Below are 16610 nucleotides of genomic sequence, written 5' to 3'. Positions count from 1 at the left end.
CCACTGCGCTGGGCACAATTCATGCAACTTCCAAGGTTAGTATTGCATATGGCGGAATTTTTATTGTATGATAAAGTTTTATTTAAACAAATTTATTGAAAAACTATTATTTCATTATCCAAGCACAACTGTTGACAAAAACGCTTAGTACTTTATTGCATCTTGAACAGAACACTGGAATGGAATTGTGACAGAAATCTGATTATTTACACCCTAATCAAAGTGAATTAGTTTTTCCCAGTAACGTAGACGGGAGCGTAGCTCCCGAACAATAATGTCAAATTAATGGAACATATTATGTTTTTTGATCATTATTGAATTGACAGAACGTAAACATTTTTGCGTTTTAAATTTTCTCTCTGCTGAAAATTTCAGGGATTTCAAAACGTAGTTTTGGTATTGTCTCCAACTCCAACAGCCAAAATATTTTCAGTACCCTTTTATTACGAAACCAAAGTTGTACATTGTGTGTAACGAATTCTAACATGAATGGACGTTTCCATAAATATGCGTAATTAAAGTAGTATCACAAAAGAGTCGGTTTGGGGTGTGATTCTTTGTAGGAGCGGGTGCGGGGCTCACATAGCGGGGGGGCGGGGACGCGCAGGGCGGCAGTCAGCGCCGCGCCGCGCCCGTGTCGCCGGCGTCGTCTCCACGACCCTTTACGTAACGATGTTTGAGGTCGCGAGCTGATGGCCGCGTTCGTGTGGTGGCTGGCGGCCTGCTGCCTGCTTCGCGCCGCCACCGCTGGCAACCCCGACGCTAAACGTCTCTACGACGATCTTCTCTCTAACTACAACAAACTCGTTCGCCCGGTCGTTAACACCACCGACGTTCTACGCGTCTGCATCAAACTTAAACTCAGTCAACTCATCGATGTCGTAAGTCTACTTACTCTAAAATTATAAAAAAAATTGCTATTCTCTGAAGTCTCAAAAAAGTTTAGTCAAATAAACTGACCTAAATACAGACGGCACGATGAAGTCTGGATGCATGTACCTTGATTGCACTTGCGCGCCGCATTCGGAATTTAAATAAACGAGAATTGCATCAACACCTCAGACACACGACCCAGTTTTTGTTACAAATGTGAGTAAAATATCCCTACATTCATACGCGTAAACTGTGTTAATGGCGATCAAATTAAACCGAGAACTCGTATCTCCACAACCAATGGTTATCTCGCTGTATCCCTTGAGGCTCACTCACCAATATCACATTATAAGATAAAAACGTTTTATTCGATTGCAACTTGCAAGCTTACAGTTACAGTTTCATAAATTGTCTCTAAATAATTTTCGTTGTCATTTCTAGGGCATTGTGCACATAATATTTCTTCTGTGTCACTTTTGGAGGAATAATTAGGCTTGTTATAATATGTAAAATTTAATTAAAAACTTTCGCGAAAATACAGATATTTGAGAATCGCTTAAGCTTTTGGAACACATTGTTGATCGTCTCTTTATAAAACGTGATGAAATGAAAATCGTTTTAATTTTTTTCTTAATATACCATATAATATTATAACTCATTCACATTTCAAAATTCTAAAATCTTCCTCTTAATGCTATTAATTTACAAATCAAACCTTTAAGTTGGTATACGGTGCTAATGAATTACAATATGTAATTTCATTGATATATTATATTATTCATATTAATCAAACCACTGGATCTAAAATTTATTCTTTGTTTCTATTCTATGTATTTATTCGCAAATTCGTGACGAATGATTTTAATCCATAAGTACCTTCAAACAGATCACGTTTTTACCAATTAAATCTAGATTTCAAAATTCGAACCGAAAATTATATTTTTATTTCAGTTAATTTTCAAAGTCTTTGGCTCTATTCATTCAGCATTCGTATTTTACCTTACGTACACTCGACTTTGATATGTAAGAAAATATCCTGTGGGAATGTGCAGATCGCTCCGATACATAGGTGCCCGCGTATTGCGTAATTATATTTAAAAAAACGTAAATCATATTATTTTGACTAACAATTTGTTAATCTGTAGATGCTGCTACAAGAATTTGATGTATTTTGTCCGTAGGGTTTGGGAAACGGCCAACTTTTAATAGACTTCATGGCACCTCCTCCGTCACATAGCAAATCTTTATAACCGGTTAAAATTTATGATGACATCCATATATATTTTATTTTTAAATCTATAATTGTAGTATAAAAGTTGTTGATTTAATACCTATAGTTTTAGTAGAAGGAAGAGTAACATATAGGAAATAAATGCTGAAAATTATGTTACTACGCATGATGCAAATATCTTTTATGTCAATTTCAATAAATATTAAAAAAATAATAGACGGTAGTTGTCAGAATATTCTGAAGTCGAAGGATAGAACCATAGAACATCTCAATCGTCGTAACGTAGGAAATTCTACATATAATAACTATAATAGAAGAGAGATTTAACCTTAAAAGGAGTTTCAATCGTCTATGACTCGTGAGAATCGAAGAAAAAACAAAAAAAAACGGTTAGTAGAATAGATTGAGAAAGCCTTTTGGTGAACAAGCAACATTTCTGACTCGATATTATAATTTACGTTAAAAGTTAGCTTCGTGATTTTTGGTGATAGTGCCGGAAAAAATTACTACTATATCTGAAACAATCGGTAATTGAAACAAAGGTATCATTAAAATTTCATCTTTGAAAAAAAAGGCTTATAGTAACGTTTTAAGGTTTTATATTAACGGAAAATTAAAGGCAGTAATTAACGCTGTAAAGTTTTCGTAGAAAGAATAATAGGAGCAGAATAGGTAGCCTTGCTAATTACTATTTTATAGGATGATTCTTTATAACCAGTCAAACCAGTTTTCTGGCCGAAATTTGATTTGACATTGATTCGATCGCTACCAAAATGCACAGCACATCCGCTAGGCCAATTTGATGATTTCTTGAAAATTACAACGAAATCGGTCCATCCGTTTTGGAGTCTATAAGGTTCATACTCTTTTGTGAACCAAGCGACGAGGCAATGCAAAACCGCTGTCGGCCGAAACATGTCTTGTCGGATACCCCTGATCCACTTTCGGTATTTTAAGGCTCCTCAAGCACCAGTTACCATCCTCATCGTACTCATCGATTACGACGAAGGGTTCGATGCGAGAACTGACCCATAGACACAGCCCACTTAGTTTCTCGCCGGATCTTCTCAATGGGTCGCGATTTAGATCCGGTGGTAGATTCTGCGATACACTGCCCTTGCTAGGGCCAGTGTTAGCGAATACTATACGGTTGAGCCCCGTGAGCTTATCTAGCAAATCGTGCAAAGCTAGAATAGTCCATTAAGGCTACCGGCGATTGGTAGGGTAAATATATATCTAGATTACGGTTAACTGTCATGTATTTTGATCCTCTAATAGTCCTCGTACGAAAATGAATGACGTGATACGAAAACGGAATCCCTGAAGCCGTTTAATATAACAAAGGCGCAATAAAAGCGATAACGCAATGGACGCTTTCTGTTATAGATGTCTTGTCACGTATCGAGAGAACGGGTCTGTCTACAAGTTTATCCGGATCTTATAAGATTAAGACCTATTGTGCACATTAGGGTAAAGTGCTGTTATTTAGTGCTAGAAAGTACATTGAAATGGTTCTAGTGCTCAATTTCGTTTTTAAATTAAAATTAAACATTTGCGACGACTCTCGGAGTAGTTGTATCGAGTGAGGAGAAAGATGGTGGCGGTACCGAAGTGTCTATCAAAAAACATTTTTCCACGTAAATATTATTATAATTACCTTGGACGTCTTCACGTGGACTTTCGGGATTAAAATGAAACGTCGTATAAAAAACACCAAACCAGCAAAATTTTAATACGAATTTAACTCCGTACGTTAAGTAACCATCATCTTAACTATTTTGTACCGAAAACAGCTAAAGCCAATACAACACAAGACAATTGAGACTTCAATATCAAGTCTCAAGGTGAGTGATGGCATATTGCTTAGATGTGTGGACGAGCTCACAGCCCACCTGGTGTTAAGTGGTTACTGGAGCCCATAGACATCTACAATGTAAATGCGCCACCCACCTTGAGATATAAGTTCTAAGGTTTCAGCATAGTTACAACGGCTACCCCACCCTTCAAACCGAAACGCATTACTGCTTCACGGAAGAAATAGGCGGGGTGGTGATATCTACCCGTGCGGACTCACGAGAGGTCCTACCACCAGTGTTTGTCATGGTATGGGTTCCGTCAACCACTTGATACTAGGTGAGCGAGTCAACTGGTATACTTATAATAGCGCTGATATTATTGTAAAAAAAGATAAAATCAGTTTGATCTACATTATTTAGTACTGAATATTTTGGGATACTACGAGTATTTTCATAACCCACCCTAAAACGCTTAAAACCAACTTTCAACTGTAAAGGTAATATTTGCGAGTTTAAAACTATACAACATATTACATAACTTTAATGTTAGTAAACATACTTGCGAGTTCGAAAAGCAAATAAATAAAACATTTTTGTGTATAATTTAAATGTCTCCGCCACAATACCTATACTTTTTATGAAGTACATTTTTATTACATTTATTATTAATTCGTATTTCGAATGCTTACGGTTTTTCTTAACATTTAATTATTATTTTTGTAAATTAAATAAAAATAGAAATGTTGAAACAATTCCTTTCTTCATTTTAATGTAGGCAGCGGCTTGGCTCTGCCCCTGGCATTGCTGAAGTCCATGGGCGACGGTAACCACTCACCATCAGGTGGGCCGTATGCTCGCCAGCCTACAAGGGCAATAAAAAATAAAAAAAATTAATGTCTTACTTCTTTATTATGAAACAACAAATATGTAAAGAGTTGGTGCCAATGTTCGATGTTTATTTGACATAGATGGATTAACATTAGCCAATTGAACTAATATTCACCAAACTTATGTAAATTGCTAAAGAAGTCTGACAGTCAGCTAAGGATGGATGACAATTATTATTCAGAGTGCGATAGCTGCTTGTCTTTTTCGAATAGTTCTACGAATTGTTTTCGTTAACCGGCCTAACACCGCGTAATGAGCAAGACGCCCGTATTTTTATTTGTACCGAATCGTGTACCGTAGAGATTACAGGTGGCTTGAAACCCGATGCAGTTACAGTTATTTTCTTTAAAAGTATGTAGGTATTCACGCGTTCCACGACGGTGGTAGAGAGTTATAAGGCTCCACGGTTAAGCACGTCTGATAGGTGAAAGACCAGCATTCTGGTTTCAAGGGGAAGGCCGCCTTTGTCATTATTTTATTAAATTTTCGGCTTCATAGTTTTAAAGTAGAAAAATCTCATCACCCCACACCAAAGCTGTTTTTTCCCTACCTAATAGTTGGTAGAGTAAGGGAGTATTTTTTTCACTACCTATTATATACCTCCCTAGGCTGGAAGCCTAAGGGACCTTTCCAGCTTCGCGTAGACGGGTAGGTAAGCTCACGGGCTCAGCCTGAGAAAATTTGCTAATACTAGCCCTAGTGAGAGTAGTGCTTGGCAGTATCTATCACCGAATCGGAATCGCAACAAACTGACAAGATCCGGCGAAAAAGTCAGCGAGCTGATGCATGGGTTGGGTTGCACGTCGAACTCTTTGTCGAGTTCGACGAGTACGGTTACCGGGGTCTCTAAGCCTGCTCCTAGCGTTAGAGCTGAAGGCGTCTAATGCAATGGTTATTGGATCTGATGGATCCGTAAGGACGTGGTCTAGGGCATCGACGGTGACTGGCTCCTGCGTGATCAGGATTCGGAGTAGTCAGCGGCAGCAACGATAAGGCGATTATCATGACGCATAGGCTTATCGAAGTATCGTTCCGACGCTGACTTCATGTATTTCCGGATTGATTCGAGGCCCAGGTCGTCGTGTATGTCAACGTTCCTCACGAACCACGGAGCTCCGACGGCTAACCTGCAAAAGCGGGATTGTAGGGATTGGAGGGTGTCTATGTGTGTGCGGGCCGCGTGAGCGAACACGACACTCGCGTAAGTCATGACGGGCCTTATGCAAGTTTTGTAAATTGTTACCTTGTTCCGAAGGTCATTTTACTCCGCTTACAGATCATGGGGTAGAGTCTGCCAAGAAGAAACGCGGCATAGTCGCGGACTGATTTTATATGAGGGCGGAATGTCATGAATGCATGCATTATTATTCTCTGTATTATGTGTACCACATGTTCTCATACAGACTCGTATACGTTTAAATGTATACATATATAGATAACACACACCCAGACAAAGAGTAAGCCAACCTGTTCATTACAAGAATATTGGCCCGATGTGGGAATCGAACCCACGACCCTCAGCGCAACTGTCACGTTTTTTTTTTTTTTTTCCCTACCTAAGCTGATAGCCCTAGGGGCTATTTCAGCGTAACCGTGGCTGGTAGTTGAGCTCACGGGGCTCAAACCTGATGACGTTGCTAACACGAACCCTAGCAAGAGTCGTCCTTCGCAGAATCTACCACCGGATCGGAAACGCGACCCACTGAGAAGATCCGGCGAGAAACTCAGTGGGCTGTGTCTGAGAGTTAATTTACTCGTCGAGTCCTTCGTCGCAAGCGACGGGTTCGACGAGAACGGTGACCGGTGCTTGAAGTACCTAAAAGCACCGTTAGTGGATCGGGAGGATCCGAGGTGACGTGTTTTGGGCGACGTCGACTGCTTTCCATTCTGTCCGCAGGATCGGGAATGTAGTTACCGGCGGCCACGATGAGAGGGTTCTCGTGTCGTGCCGCTTTATCGAAGTGGTGCATCGACGCCGACTGTAGATACTTACTGATGGACTCTAAGTCCAGGTCGTCATGGAGGTCGACGTTCCTGACGAACTGTCATGGCTGCTAACTACTGCACTACTGAGTCAGTCAAATTAAGCTGATTGAAATTATTTTTAGATAATTTATACTACGATTTACTTCCAATTTAATTTTCAAGTATAAATATACACATTATCTTAAAACTATTATTATTTTGATAGAAAATTAGAATCGAAGGTCTTATTAAACTTACTAAAGATTGTGTGAGCCGTATCCCAGCTTTTCGGTTCAAACATTTTACACAGAAATGGAAATCAGATAAGCCAGTTATCAAAATTATTTTCGTCATCCAACGTCGAAAGCCAACGGTCTTGATAAGATGAAACCTAATCTCCTTAGGGAACACATTGGCGATGACAGCGGAATTTGTCGGAAAATCTAAATATTAAACGCTTCAAATATTTCGTAAAAATATTTGTCACTTGAAGCGTAAGCATAAAATAGACTGTTTTAGTATTTAGTGTTGTAAGTAAGCTTTTTCGGTATATCTTAGTTAATGTGACCAATATACATATCTTCTGGGAGCATATATTAAATCAAATTCATTAATACAATTTGTCAAATAATTAAATAAATTCTGTAGAGAAAGTACTCTAAGATTCAATCACAATAAAAAATTGACTTAATTATCTATATCAAGTCATGACGATGACGCAATTGTCTATTATGAAAGCATTGTATAAACTGTAAATATACCATCCCTAGTTAAATTATAAACGTGACTGTAGTCGATTGTGAACCAAAGCCGAGAGTTATGATCTCATCTCCGCCGTAAGCCAGATTTATTAGTTTTAGAGAGTAACTAATGTTAGGTAGTCTCTTAGGAGGAAATTCTTAGCCAATTTTTTTAAAGAGGTGATTTAGTTAGTGAACTAAAAGCGGAAGTTCACTTGAAGTGAAGTGGAGCTCCCACCAAAACTTTTATGTTTATATTTTGTGTATTAGAATTTAGAAGCCTACAATTAATATAGATCTACCAGATAATCTAAAATATGATTAGTGTTTAGCCGAAATATGTTTAATTTTTGATTAAATTTCTGCCTAATGGTATTTGCCCATTATTTATTTTATTTTTGACATTATGAAAACAAAATGGCGTTGTTTAAATATACTAGGAGTTTTCAGTGTCGTATTCATTTCTACGCAGAGTATTTCGCTGTTGAATAATTCATTAAATTTACTAGGAAAACAGATTAGCGGATTACAAAGGACAGTAGGTTTGTTCAAAGGTAAACCGTTTGAATAACAAACTAATTCATATACCTTGGGTACGTAATAATTCTAAATTTCATTATTACACACGGAGAGAATGCTAATTTATTATATAAATCTAAAGATGCTGCTATATTATAATATAAAGCCAAAGCTTGTCGAAGAAATTTTTTAATATGAATTTATTGTGTACTTACGAAAGGCTGATGAAAATAAAATAGAATAAAAAAGGCGTAGTTTTTTACCGTTCATAAAATTGCACAGCAAAAGAGTTTGTTTTAAATAGTTAAAGAATTTAATTAATAGACTAATTTCCAAATAAGCGAAATGCATTCGTTGTTTCTTTTTTTTATTGGTGAGGTATGTGGACGAGCTCACGGCCTACTTGTTGTTAAGTGGTCACCGGAGCCCATAGACATCTACAATGTAAACCACCTACATTGAGATATGAGTTCTAAGGCAGTTTTACAGTACAACGGCTGTTCTACCCTTCAAACCGAAACGCATTACTGCTTCACGGCAGAAGAAGACAGGATAGTGGTACCTACCTGTACGGACTCATAAGACGTCTTACCACCAGTAATTAGGTAAATTATAATTTTGCGGCTTTGATTTTTATTACATGATGTTATTCCTTCACCGTGGAATAGTGAATATTTATTAAGTACGTATTTCATTAGAAATATTAGTACGCTAGATACGAATGCACCGGAAGGATAACCTTTAGGCCACGACGACTTCTAAATTTACTTTCAGTTTAAATTAATTACGAATAAATTAACGTTGAAAGACGCTGCCAAAATTATTCAAATTTAATTTGAAATTCAGTCACAGATTTGTGCAACTTATTGCATTTGACTTTGTGATTTTATGGCATTCATTTTATGGTAGGCAGCGGCTTGGCTCTGCCCCTGGCGTTGCTGAAGTCCATGGGCGACGGTAACCACTCACCATCAGGTGGGCCGTGCGCTCGTCTGCTTACAAGGGCAATAAAAAAAAATCGTCTTCTCAGCAATCTATCCGACTGGAAGCTTCACAAATCTGTCCACATAGATCTCCTACTAGAAATTATTTGATTTCGAAGAACTTATTTCAATTTATCCCCAAGATCATGTGATTTGACTCCTTGGACTTTCATTCGGACAATGTAGTTATTAATTTGTCTTTAAACATCAACACTAACATTATTTGTGTTATGTATATATGTATTAATGTGTTTATACATTAATACGAGAGGTACTCGAAAAATTGGGTGAAAGTTGGACCAGGTACATTTTTTTCGTAAAAAACCTGAAGGTACACGTTCACGAACGAATTTCGCCCAAACTCTCGAATTTACTTTTAAAACAGCGTCATGATGAAATTTTTATGAAAATTATTTTGGGTATTGTTATTATTTGCGTAAATTGAAGCTACGCTACGGCTAAAAAGCAATTGTAATAATTTTCCTCTTCCATAATTGTTTACAAATTAACGATTACGTTTACAAAATAACGAAATTCTACTTATAATGTCTAATTTCAGTAAAAATATAGTCGAAATAATCTATTCAGAAATGAATCGAAAGTTAAAGGATCTCAAGCTCATATTACCACCACTTTTATTTATCTTGTCGCGTAGATGACTTTAAGGTATCTTCGGAAATAGTGGTTGCCAGAGCCTATATAAATTACAAAATAAATGCCAACACTTAGCCTGAGGTCTGAGGTAGAGGCATTGATATACAGTGTCCTATACACTAAATCGGAAAGCCCACCTTCGACGTCCTAGACACGCCGTTACGGACCCGTCAGATCCATTAACTCTTGCATTATACGTCTTCATCTCTAGCACTAGGATCAGATGTAGGGACCTTGGTAACCGTACTCGTTGAACTTGGCAAAGAATTCAAGGTGCAACTTAACCCATACCTATTTAGCTTACTGAGCTACTCGCCGAATTTTTTCAGCAGGTCGCGAGTCTGTTCCCGTAGTAGCGAATCGCGAAACAATTGTAGTTGTTAAATGTCCTCCGAAATCGCTCGGGCAGCTATTAGTAAATACCGTCCCTCCTGATTGAGCCTGTGCTCGCCCACCTGTCCGAAACTGAAAAGGGCTCCGCGCAACCAGTAATCCTTCCTTCTTTAAAAAAACCAAAAGCTTTTGCGAGATAAATAGGCATGGCGGACCCTCCTCCATGCAAGCTCACAATACGCTCTACAAGTAGCTAATGTCAACTGGTGATCGTATGTAGGCACTGCTGCCTATACTTCAGTGATTTTCCTAATTCTCTCAGACGACACCTACGGGTAGATATTCTATGCCATTCATACAACATACGTCCAAGGCAGTATATTTATCATGCTTCCAAGTTAACCTCTCAACTCTTTTCCACAATACTGCCACTTATCCGACCGCGACCAGGCAACGCAAATCCGATCCGGTGTAGATTTTGTCAAACTCTTGCTAGGGCTAGTGTTGCTCGTGGTAGGCTGCTGGAGGAGTGGGCGGTCGCGGTCGGTCTCTGTATCGTTAATAGGGGCTCGATCGCGACTTGCGGGCGAGTCTATCGTGGACTTGACGTTCGCGAGCTCGCCCGTCGCACGGCGCATCCTCGGCTGGAGAGTGGTGGTGGGGGCGGAATCGTTGTCCGATCACCGGTATATCCGGTACGATCTTTCTGCCCCCGCGCCGACGCCGGCTGCAGGTGCCCGCGGGATTGACCCCCCGCAGAGTGCATCCCGGTCATTCCCTAGGTGGGCACTGAAGCTCCTGAACAGGGAGCTCCTGGTGGAGGCCTCTATGGTGGCGGCGTGGGCGCCCACGCGCCCACAACCTGTCGATGTGGAAACCGAGGCCGAATGGTTCCGGGGCGCGATGCACCGCATATGTAATGCCTCGATGCCCCGGGTCGGTCCTCGGCATTCTGGACGGCGACAGTCGCCCTGGTGGTCGCCCGAAATTGCAAGACTGCGTGCGGTCTCCATTCGGGCGCGCCGCCAGTGCACTAGACACCGCCGTCGCCGCCGCCTGCGGCCCGACGAGCCTGTCGCGTTCGCGGAGGAGGAAGCTCGGCTGCACCGCGAATATCGCACTGCGAAGGACGCCCTGCGGCTGGCCATCAGGCGGGCCAAGGAGCAGAACATGGAGAGACTCTTGGAGGCGCTCGAAGCGGATCCGTGGGGGAGCCCATACAAATTGGTACGCGGCAAGTTACGCCCGTGGGCCCCCTCTATGACTGAGCGCCTCCAGCCTCAGCAGCTGCGGGACATCGTTTCGGCGTTGTTCCCGCAGGAGCGGGAGGGTTTTGTCCCTCCCGCTATGGGCGGGCCGTCTGACACCGTCGACGGCCAAGCTCCTGCTGAGGTGCCCCGTATTACCGAAGCAGAGCTCCGGGTGGCCGTTGTCAAGATGACTGCGAAAGACACGGCCCCCGGCCCGGACGGAGTCCACGGCCGGGTATTGGCCTTGGCCCTCGGTGCCCTGGGGGACCGGCTCCTTGAGCTATATAATGGCTGCTTGGAGTCGGGACGGTTTCCGTCGCTCTGGCGGACGGGTAGACTTGTGTTGTTGAGGAAGGAGGGGCGCCCGGTGGATACAGCCGCCAGGTATCGTCCTATCGTACTGCTGGACGAGGCGGGAAAATTGCTGGAACGTATTCTGGCTGCCCGCATCGTTCGGCACCTGGTCGGGGTGGGGCCTGACCTGTCGGCGGAGCAGTACGGCTTCCGGGAGGGCCGTTCGACCGTGGATGCAATTCTTCGCGTGCGGTCCCTCTCGGACGAGGCCGTTTCTCGGGGTGGGGTGGCGCTGGCGGTGTCTCTTGACATCGCCAACGCATTTAACACTCTGCCCTGGACCGTGATAGGGGGGGCACTGGAGAGGCATGGAGTGCCCCTCTACCTCCGCCGGCTGGTTGGGTCCTATTTGGGGGCCAGGTCGGTCGTATGTACCGGGTACGGTGGGACCCTTCATCGTTTTCCGGTCGTGCGTGGTGTTCCGCAGGGGTCGGTTCTCGGCCCCCTCTTATGGAATATCGGGTACGACTGGGTGCTGAGGGGCGCCCTCCTCCCGGGCCTCCGCGTTATTTGTTACGCGGACGACACGTTGGTCGTGGCCCGGGGGGATGATTATAGGGAGTCTGCCCGTCTCGCCACAGCGGGAGTGGCCCTCGTCGTCGGAAGGATAAGGAGGCTGGGTCTCGACGTGGCGCTCAGTAAATCCGAGGCTCTGTGGTTTCACGGGCCGCGGAGGGCGCCACCCGTTGACACCCACATCGTGGTTGGAGGCGTCCGGATAGGGGTCGGGGTGCAGTTGAAGTACCTCGGCCTCGTGTTGGACAGCCGGTGGGCTTTTCGTGCTCACTTTGCGGAGCTGGTCCCCCGATTGATGGGGACGGCCAGTTCTTTGAGCCGGCTGCTCCCGAATATTGGGGGACCGGATCAGGTTGTGCGCCGCCTCTACGCGGGGGTGGTGCGATCGATGGCCCTGTACGGTGCACCTGTGTGGGCTGAGCCGCGCAACCGGGCCACTATGGCTCGGTTCCTGCGCCGGCCGCAGCGCACCGTTGCCATCAGGGTCATCCGCGGATATCGCACCGTCTCCTTCGAGGCGGCGTGTGTTTTGGCGGGGACGCCGCCATGGGAGCTGGAGGCGGAGTCGCTCGCTGCCAACTATCGGTGGCGCAGCGAGCTTCGTGCTCGGGGCGTGGCGCGTCTCCCCGAAAGTGAGCTGCGGGCGCGGAAGGCCCATTCTCGGCGGTCCGTGCTCGAGTCGTGGTCGAGGCGATTGGCCAACCCCACGTGGGGGCTACGGACCGTCGAGGCGGTTTACCCGGTCTTTGATGACTGGGTGAATCGTGGCGAAGGACGTCTCACCTTTCGTCTGGTGCAGGTGCTGACCGGGCACGGATGCTTCGGGAAGTACCTGCGCCGGATAGGGGCTGAGCCGACGACGAGGTGTCACCATTGTGGACACGACCTGGACACGGCGGAGCATACGCTCGCTGTCTGCCCCGTTTGGGAGGTGCAGCGCCGTGTCCTGGTCGCAAAGATAGGACCTGACTTGTCGCTGCCTGGCGTCATGGCGTCGATGCTTGGCAGCGATGAGTCATGGAACCGGTCCGAGGTAGGGCGCCGGTTGTGAGCGGCAGGAGTTTTTAGTGAGGTTCAACTCCCACATACGCCACCTGCCGCGCGGGTGGGGATCCGGCGATTTTCTCCTGTGGAAAAAAAAAAAAAAGGCCTAGTGTTAGAAAATTCTCTCAGGTCGAGCCCGTGAGCTCACCTACCGGTCCGGGCGGAATGGCCTCGTGGAATGGCCTCTCAGGCTACCAGCGAATAGGTAGGGAAAAAAAACTTCATTCCAAACCGGCGGTAAAGCTGTTAAGTTTTTAAATACTGCCACGAAGTGGGCAATGGTCACCAAGTTATGGTTTCTTTGAGAGTGTCCGCCAAACATCTGAAATCCACTACAACACTTTATACTACTATAAATAAAAATTGTCGGAAAAAGGAAATTTGAATAAATTGAGCTTTAACGAAAAGTTGTTCAAGCTCCGGCATCAAAGCTTATTTTTTTGTAAAGCTGCGTATAGAGTTATTTTACTACTAGCTGACCCGGTAGACTTCGTAGTGCCTCAATCGATAAATTAAAGATCTAAACTTTTGTATAAAATAAACATAAAAGAAACAAAAGGAATCCGTCCGACGGGGGACACATCAGAGGGAAAACAAAATTGTTATTTTTATTTTATTCCGAGCATTTTCATATTTATCTACCTTTTAAACCTTCTCTGGACTTCCACAAATAATTCAAGACCAAAATTAGCCAAATCGGTCCAGCCGTTCTCGAGTTTTAGCGAGACTAACGAACAGCAATTCATTGCTGCCTATTAAAATAAGCTATTTATATCTATATAATATATATATTTGAATGCGATTTCTTATATCGAGATCCAAGATTTAACTTTTCTTCTACTTTTTTTATAGTTTTATTGAACAGATACTAATTTTACAGAATTTGAAGAACCAAATAATGACCACGAACCTGTGGGTAGAGCAGTCCTGGTATGACTACAAGCTGCGCTGGGAGCCTAAGGAGTACGGGGGCGTCCACATGCTTCACGTACCCTCCGATCATATTTGGAGACCAGACATCGTCCTTTACAACAAGTAAGACCAATGCATACTTTTTGTATTTGAATGTTTTATTGTTGTTGCCATTTAAATAAATAAAAAAACGCTAAATAAATAAATAAAACTATGAAGCGATATCTTTACAGTGAAACATAAATCCAAAGGAGGTGTACATATTTAAAACAATTGGGCTTTTTATATCAATAACAAAAATTTAAGTGCATCCCTGATGGAGTTTCTAGAAGCTGTGACTACACAATCACAAGGTCCAGTTTCAGCTGTTGGCAATATTTTTGATCTTAGAACAGTTCTTGTCTTGTATACATACATAAAATATCAGCAACGAATACAAATCAGCTTTTCTCAAGTATCATAATGCAGTAATCCCCCTATAACGCGGTACCCTTATAACGCGTTTCCATATTACGCAATTTCAATGCCCCGTGTAACACAGGCATATAACGCGGGGATTTCCCACATACAGTACACCTATAACGCAGTAGATCGGTTCCAATCTACCGCGTTATAGGGAGGATTACTGTAATGATACTTATTATTAATTCATTATTATTAATTCAATATAAAATAGGAAAAATAAATAACCTGATTAACTATTTACCTATTGAATGAATGTCGCATATTGTTTGGAGTTATCGTAGCTGGGCAAAGCTATTTTAAATATAATCAGCTTACGTTAACTTAAGGATGAATTTCTGAAGTAAAATTTTCAATCTTTGTTTTCCATTTTTTCTTGTTTTGGGAGTAAAACGGTAAGAAAACGAAGAAACAAAGTTGCTTTTTTTTTTTGTTTAAAAGTTAGCTGATGGGCTCCAAAATGTACAATTTCACTGAAAATATGTCGCTACTTTAATAGACTAATATAAAACCTAATAAACAGAACGAAGTATTCGCATTATTAACTTTTTTAAAAAACTTTAAATAACGTTTTATTATTTGTTACACTTCCGTACTGTATCTTTCTTCCTCTCACACATATTTAGGTACTTTCAGGCGTCGTTGTCGATTGAAATTGGAAAAATCAAAAAACAAATGTCTCCGAAGAACCTCGCGCTCTTTAAATTTTAAATCAGCTAATTGACATTGTTTCTTTGTTATCATCAAATGAAAGTCGAATATGCAACGTATATGTGAATTTTCTATCGGCTCATTTGAAGTTTTATGGCGACGCAATATATATGTATGTACAATATCAAAATGTTCTAATACGGATCCCGTCAATATTTAGATGTCTTTCGGGATTTTCCACTTATATGAAGATACGTTCACCAAAAAAGATTTAATGCAAAATTGTTTTACATCCTCAATTTTAACTAGGAGTCCCTCCAAAAGCAGACAGAAACTCTCCAGCAGAGTCGGAAAGGTACGGCTCAAAATATTTTGTGTATAAATAGCAATTTTCACCCGAGCGGAGTTCGTGAAGAAACCTGGGGCAGACATCTTATTCCCACACTGGACTGTTAAATTCAATAACAATGACACCCTAACGATCCTTAAAAGTATGAACGTTTTATTAAACAAATTATAAAATTATCATTAGGTACATGCGCTCTCCCACTGTATGTTGTATTTCTAGTATATGTGAATTCAGAAATTCTGGAGAATACGTTAGTATATTAATTTATGCAAGTGAATGAAATAAAATAAAATATGTAATTAAGAAATTTTCGAAAATGGATTGGGACTTAAATTACTTTTAACTACCGTACTGTGTAAGCATACTTATGCATATACACCGGACCCAATAGAAATCATAATGTGAATGTTGCCACCCAGGACTACCACGTAGCAGTAACGATTGTCCTAAAATTGCCAAAATGTACTAGCACAGAAATTTTCACTCAAGACAGATGTTTTTTTTAACAATCGTACCCTTCACATATTGTAATATATTATAATACATATAATACGTCATAGTAATAGTAATATTCACTATTGGCTTTTACGCGGTTTTTTTTAAACGTTGCTCAATTATTAATCTTGTTATATTATTATTATACCTTTAAACGAGCAATTCTTGTATATATATAATCTGAAACTCAGAAACGGCTCCAACGATTTTCATAAAATTTAGTATACAGGGGATTTCGGGGGCGATAAATCGATCTAGCTGCGATTTATTTTCAGAAAATGTTGTTTTATTCGTGTTTTCAATAATCAACTCTTTCCGACATCTATTGGCGAATAATAATACTATTTTTCTTAATTGAGGGCAACTAACCGCTTTAAAGACACAACAAGATGGCGTTATAAAAAAAAAAGCTAGCAAAGCTCGGTCATCATCTAGTAATATTAAACTGAAATACATGAGCAGATCTAACGGCCCAACTATTTCTGTTAAAGATATTAACGAAGCTATTTTTGTAAATTATAGTGAAGATATTTTCAAGAAAAATAATGATTTAAGTGAAAGTAGTGACGGCATGCTAAGAAATAATTCTACGTGG

The 16610-nt window shown here is 41.7% G+C and overlaps 1 protein-coding gene across 2 annotated transcripts in view; it reads left to right on the top strand.

Moving 5' to 3' along the window:
- The first annotated feature begins 655 nt into the window (after positions 1-655).
- nAChRa4 (nicotinic acetylcholine receptor subunit alpha 4) overlaps positions 656-16610 on the top strand; it is a 40322-nt gene continuing 24367 nt past the window's right edge. Inside the window, 2 exon segments of one of the 2 annotated variants that reach the window (NM_001109919.1) lie at positions 656-881; positions 14027-14181. In NM_001109919.1, the coding sequence (NP_001103389.1) occupies positions 693-881; positions 14027-14181 (344 nt within the window). In that variant the 5' untranslated portion in view covers positions 656-692. 2 annotated transcript variants of the gene reach the window in all.

The sequence above is a fragment of the Bombyx mori genome, chromosome 9 (genome assembly GCF_030269925.1).
Source record: "Bombyx mori chromosome 9, ASM3026992v2".
NCBI lineage: Eukaryota > Metazoa > Arthropoda > Insecta > Lepidoptera > Bombycidae > Bombyx > Bombyx mori.
The sequence above is the reverse complement of the archived record's forward strand: the minus strand, read 5'-3'. Positions and strand labels throughout refer to the sequence as shown.